General features: G+C 40.8%; 1 protein-coding gene across 1 annotated transcript in view; it reads left to right on the forward strand.

The window, feature by feature from the left end:
* LOC149176384 (ethylene-responsive transcription factor ERF018-like) overlaps nucleotides 1-6,545 on the forward strand; it is a 48,914-nt gene extending 42,369 nt beyond the window's left edge. Inside the window, exon 2 of the mRNA XM_089421453.1 lies at nucleotides 6,298-6,545. Within this exon, the coding sequence (XP_089277579.1) occupies nucleotides 6,298-6,545 (248 nt within the window). The remainder of the gene's footprint in view (nucleotides 1-6,297) is intronic.
* The last annotated feature ends 287 nt before the right edge of the window (nucleotides 6,546-6,832 follow it).

Consider the following 6,832-nt stretch of genomic DNA (forward strand, 5'->3'; position numbering starts at 1 on the left):
ATTATGAACCATATTATATATATATTGAAGTCCGGGAAACGCTTATTTCCTTTGTATTTGCGTATTTCGTTTATTAAACGAAATATAAAGGATGAAGCGCCGATGCGACATTACGGACCCGAAAGGGTTTATTAACGCTGTTGAACACCATTTCAAGTCCGATAAAACGAGATTTTCACATTTTAATGTATTTTCCAATATAAAGGGGAAATCACAAAACAGGTAGGATTTCGGGAGAGCCAAAGGCGATAAGTGGTTTGGTCCGGGCTCCGCCCAATCCCATACAACGGCTGCCACGTGTCCAGGCTGAGGAGAGAGAAAACCACCCTCATCGGGTGGTTAACTCCTGTACGAAAGAGCCGCCCGAAATGGATCACAACCGTTGGATCTAGATCTCCCAGATCAACTGTGGAGATGTGATATAGCTACAAAGGCGGACCCGGTAGGAAAATAGACCGTATTTAAGGACTTTTGAAGTCCGGAATAAACAGAGTTTTGGCGGAATTTCACAGTGTTGCAGCATTTCTCTGTGTTAACAGAAAGCGGCCGTTTAAAGGATTTCAAAGGCCCGATGCACTCATCCAGACAGAGGCCGGGAGACAGATGGCCAGAAGGGGAAAAAGCCATAGCACGATGTAGCCCACAACAGAAGCGATCATGGAGCATCGCTGGCACGAGCAAGCCACCTGAGAGCGCGGCAAAATTACCAGAATTCGGTTACTGTGTTGTTAGAAAAATAGACCTCTGGCTCATGTCTGTCTAATCGTGGCATCAAGCAGTTAGAAGCCAGAGGGGATAGATTAAGACACCTCGAGCCTCAGAGAGCCCGAGGGGCATTGTAAAAAGCCTATAAATGGCCTAAAGTTAGAAGTAATAGAGGTTCAACTTTTGGAGACTGTGGAGACTCTGCTCCTCTCAGCGTCTCATCTTCATTCCATTAATACAAGCTTATTTTGCTGTTACATGTTCAATTCCCATTTTTCTCCTCTGTTCTAAGCTTGCACTTGAATAGGTCATTCACGTTTCCTTCTGTATCTAATGCCAGATAATTGTAATCTTATCGTTGCATTGATAAATTGGATTTGTAAGCTTCATTTGCTTTCTGTAGCTAGCCATTCATATGTGTTTATGTATGCATCTACTGGTACAGTCAATATTCTCCATCTATCCATTGAATCTATAAACTATTGAGCATTAGTGGTTGAAAGCCTTGTCAAGCTGAGGGTGTTCATGCATGTTTTGAGTGAAAATAGAGTCGAAACAGTCATCTGACTTGATCCAAACCCCAATTTATTCCAATAGTTCAGAGAACGATATTGAAGATATATGTTTCCAGGCATCTCCGAGCTACAACCTAGGAGAGCTTCCTGGAGTGCTAACAGGGCCTACAATTGGAAACTTACTGATGCTACTCAAGAACACCAAATCACCCAAAATTTAACCAACAACCTCTTATGATTAGATCCTGAGCTGAAATTTCTTTTTACAAGTTTTTCCTCCCATTCGCACCCTTAAAACACTATGCATGTAGTTGGAAGGCTTCAACCACACCTAGAAGCCCTCTTGCATGCGGTTATAACCAAATTTCTCCAATTTTGTGCTTGCGGTGGCGAGATTTGTGCCACTTTTTTAGGGCTAGCCTACAGGCCATTGCCCAGGACTCATTATAACTTTCTAGAATACAATCTAAGATGATGAAAAGTCTAAACAATCAATTATAGGGCTAGATATTAACCAGGATATGCCAGACACATGATAAACATTTTGTCAAGCATATGGTAAACATAATAGCTACAGGTCATGAATGCATATCTGATCATGGTCTTCTTAACTTCATTAAAGAATCATAAAAAAGGCTTTATGCCCTCTCAAGATAGCTACAACAACACTTGTTAGCCCATACACTGATCAATCATTAACTAAATTATGAATAAAGTACATGATCCATAGCAAGAGCACATCATATAACCATGCATATAACCAACAATATAACCATGATAATGGAATCCATAAAAAAATAACCATAAGATCAACATAATAACTAGTACATGTTGTCATTGATCACAATAAGAAATAACTCATATTAACATATGCAGAAGCCAACCAAGTCAGAGACTTCCACGTACCACTTGACCATAGATTAGGCTAAACAAAATATCTCTTTCAACCAATCACCCCAGTCCCATATTCCAAGCATGAAAGTGGGATCATATAGGTTAAATCAAAATAGAACCAACCAAGGATTCCATATGCCAAACCACCTCAACTCTCAACCACGATGATTTCCCCTAACCGATCCAAAAATCACTAATACCAAACCAGATTGATCTCTTCCCAAGCTCTCCAAGGCTTCAGGGGTTCTATCTCAACCCATAAAATCGAGGGAACCCAAGATATTATAGGGCTCTAAATATCTCTCATCTCAACCCATAGCCCCCAAGGAACCTAAGCTATTATAGGGCTCCAGAGATTCTATCCCAGTGCACAAACTCCAAGGAACCTAAGAACCAATAACAAATCTAAACAGGGAACCCACAACATCATGGCTATCCAGGAAATGGAAAGACAAGGTTGAAACCACTGTCAATCCAGGAAAATCTCCATACCAATGACAACATATACCAAATAACCACATGCATATATCATGCATCCAAATCTCAATAAGAAATACACACATGCAACCTATTACCTACAATGGAGTCCTGTTGTAGCTCCTAATCCAACCTTCTTTTCTGATGCCCACTAATTCCTTGCTTATCCTTTCCTTACTTCTCTCCAAATCCAAATGAATGCTAGAATGCTCCAAGAATGGCGTGCAAGAGTGTAGCAGAGCTAGAATGAACAAATGTTGAGCCAAAAATGTAAAAAAATATCAATTGTTTCTCTAATGCCTTTTTATCTTTGATGTATCATTTTTCTTTTATTTTCCTTCATTTTATCTCTAATTTCCCTTGCATGCATATTTGTGTCTCTTCACCTTCATTTTCTCCTATTTTCCTTTATTTCTCATAATTAAATGTCATTTATTGCCTCTTTACCTTTGCCAATTTTGATAGTTTAATCAACCATAAGTGACCCCAATGTGATGTTTTCCACACAATTCAACTTAGAATACGCATCCGATAACCTTAGTCTTATTTTATTTACATGGAAAATCAACTAGTGTTTGTTACAAACCCCTCCCCCTTGAGGGAGCACCTTCCTCGGCGTTCTATTAAATTTATGACTAGCAAAACATACTACTTATGGAGCTTTATAACACATCTTATTTCAGTATTTACAATCCACACACACATACACACACACACATATCTACTCAACCATCAAATAAGGAAGGATACAAAGGCCGCATCTGATAAGACCAATCAATCTCATGATCAACATTCTAGACATGAAACTATTGAGCAATGGTAGATTTCTCTCTTTAAGAACCCTCTCATTAATCAGGCCTAGATCCTTTCCCTAGGCTTCCTACTATGGAACATATGGAAAAGTCACAACATAAAAAATTTCAAAGACCGAGACACCCTTTCGCAGCATATCTGGAAGATTACTAAAGACAATATAAGGAAGACCATCTTATCGAAGCCTTGGATAGAAGAAGATTGGAAAGCTAGTCAAGAGGAGGCTTTGATCCTAGAAAATATCAATCTGTCCCTAAACATGTTTCCCCCCAGAGTCCCCATCGCCCCCTGGATCACATCTCTCCCCCATTCATTTTCATTCCTCCCCTTGAGGGATTCATAATCATTAATTTTGATGGGGCCTCGAAAGGAAATCTGGGTCTGGCTAGGTATGGTGCAATGTTAAGGGACTAGATGGGCCAACCTATGGGAATTTTCCTGAGGCTATGTGGGTACAAAATGAACAATGTTACAGAACTGATTTCCCTTGAAAATGGATTGATGATGGCTAAAATGAAAAAAACATCCCTAAAATTCAGATTATTGGAGACTAAAAAATGGTGACCAAAATGGCTCAGAAGATCCTTCATGGTGTTCCAGTAGAAAAAATGAATAGAATCTCGCGACTATAAGTTCAAGGCTCCCACATCAAGGACCTTCTACTCTCATTTTCTTATGTGATCCCTGCTCACACCAGGTGGGAAGGAAATAAAATCATGAATTGGCTAGAAAACTAGGGGGCGATGGATGAATCCCATGATCTTGTATCAGGTTGGCTGCCACCATTGGATCCATCCTTACTGAGCCATTTAGAAACTCTCATTCAAAAAGAGTAGGCTTCCCCACTAGGGGTGAGTGTCAAGGCAGATGATAGGACAAGGGGCATTAATCCCCACACATGCGGCAGCAGGAATGTACAAGACAATTAGTAAATTGGCCTTGGGAATAGGTCTGATGAACATTCTCGATGCATAAATTGGTATAAAGGACAAGAGATATGGAGGCGTGGTGAGGGTGGAAAGACTGGATATGAAAGTTGAAGAGACAAGTTCTTCTGCGTAGGCTGAGGGGTGTCTCCTCAGCTTCAGTTCTAGGCTATCTCTAGAAGGGGAGGCTCTGGCCTTAATTCCAACCACATTAAGTGTTGCATTCTCATTCATAATTCAAAGTGCGACCTCCATTTGGGATCCTAGTGCGCAGCAAGCGAGGCATCGATAAGAATGGGAACATTTGCGGGTTGTGAGCTTCTCTTCTGGGTCTAATGGGCAAAGGAGGAATGGGTCTAATATAGACCGTAAGAGTGCGCTTGCAACACCATTGTTCGTGTAGGTGGTTCCTATATCTTGTCTAATTTTCCTTACGGTCACGTTGAAGAGCACTTATCTAAGCAGTGCACATCCTGGAAGCTTGTTTAGTCATATCGCTCGTTTGTTGTGTCACCAGTTTTTAGTCATTACAACTTTTTTGTCTATCAACTTGTTGGAGGTAGAGGAGACCTACACTCTTGTCCTTCTTGATGTTGAATTGATGGTACTATTAGCCTATTGCAAATCTTGCTCGTTAAGGGGGGGTGTATGTTTCTATAAATGGTACGCCCTCCCTTGTCTGTAGGTTGGGTGGAGGGACACGAGGTTTCAGGGTGAAGGGTCGGAGACTGCATAGATGGTATGTCTGGGAAGTGCTAATTATGGATTTGAGATGGGGTGTGAGCAATATCATATTGTTACGCTAGCGAGGTCATCCACTAGGATGAGGAGGTCACTCAGGAAGAGGGAAGACATCAATTACTATTGGAAAAGGTTTTCGTTTCTCAAATATTTTCACACATCAATCAAAATCTTTAATCCAAAGTTTTAGTCCCATATTCAATGAAACACTTTTTCTAGACTTATCAAACAATTACCACAGTTTTGTCTAACCAATCAAAGTTTTTGAGGTCTTAGTTGGCCTCTTGTCGAGGCACAACTCCACATATATTAGATTAAAGCATAACTTGTACCACATATTGATTAATAATTTTTCACAACTGAAGTGATGCTAGATCCAAATCTAGCATTACTTCAAAAAACATTAAATCTTTACTTGGTTAGAGAGTATATATAGTCCATAGTCAATAACCCTTCTCGTTTCTCTTGAGTTTCCATCTATTGCTATACAAAATTCAATGTTTCATTTGTTTCCCTTTTCTACTCTTTCCAGGAGATTCTTCTTTCCAGGTTCCCCTTAACCGACTCAAAAGAGAGTTATCTGAGAAAAGTGTTCCGCATATTCCCTTAGGAACCACGTCACCAAATATGATTCACCAATCAAATTATTTTACCTTCGCATGTCTTTGCGCCTATATCTATTCTTTTTATCTTGTCATGTTTTCCTAAATCTTTCGGAACACAACGCTGCTTTAAAGCGGCCACGTGTACTAGTACGCATAAATCTTTAGGAACTCAACACGATTTGTGTCTCTATATATATGCCCTGCAACTAACACTCTTATCGTCACAGATATTCACTTGCAATATTATAGAAGCAACCTTTTGCGTCCTGAGTTCAAACCCTCCAGGCTTCACCCTCCCTCGTTTTAAAGAATTAAAGCTTCACAAACACTTCCTGATTTCGACTCCGGAATACCAGAGCAACAAACCGACAGGGCTAAAGCCTCGGTAAAACAGAACGCCCACAACAGACGCCAAAATCGCTCACTGAAGTCGCGGCAGTTTAAGGGAATTCGAATGAGAAAATGGGGAAATGGGTGTCGGAAATACGAATGCCCAATTGCACAGGCAGAATTTGGCTCGGCTCCTATGACACCCCAGAAAAAGGTTGCCCTTGCCTACGATTTTGCGGCGTATTGCCTGAGAGGATCAAAAGCCGAGCTCAATTTTCCCGTCTCCGCCGGAAATCCCCTGCGCCTCTTCTTTATCGCGGCCCCAAATTCAAGCCTTTGTCGCTAAATTCGCTGCAGAAGAATTGCAGCTGCCTTCTGAAGCAGCGTTTTCATCATCCTGTTCGGAAGCGGAATGTGGCAATGACAGCCAGGAGATTTGGGCGGAGAAGAGTCCGGCATTTTGGGATTGGGTACTTCTTGAATGTCTGGAGAGCGGCAAGTCTCCGAATTTAAATGAATTCCCGTCGTTGGACTTGTAGCTCCCCGAAAGCAAGGCGGTTAAATTTTAAATTCTTTTCGGCCGCGGGAGAGAGATATTTATGACCACATTGGTGGATGAATGCTCCTCCTCACATTGAGGATTTGAGCCGCCAACAGAAAAAGAGGGTCAGAGCTTCATTACTCTTTATCTGTACACAATCAAATTTAAACCGAAAATATGGAAAAAGGAAGAAGGTGAATTGCAATCCATTTTGAATTACATTCCTGGCAAAGTTTATTTGGTATGATCTTTTGGTTATATGGACATAAATTATTCCAAATTCAC

The sequence above is a fragment of the Pinus tabuliformis genome, chromosome 4_1 (assembly GCF_031772625.1).
Source record: "Pinus tabuliformis cultivar Carrire ecotype Pingquan chromosome 4_1, CPIR1, whole genome shotgun sequence".
Classification (NCBI taxonomy): domain Eukaryota; kingdom Viridiplantae; phylum Streptophyta; class Pinopsida; order Pinales; family Pinaceae; genus Pinus; species Pinus tabuliformis.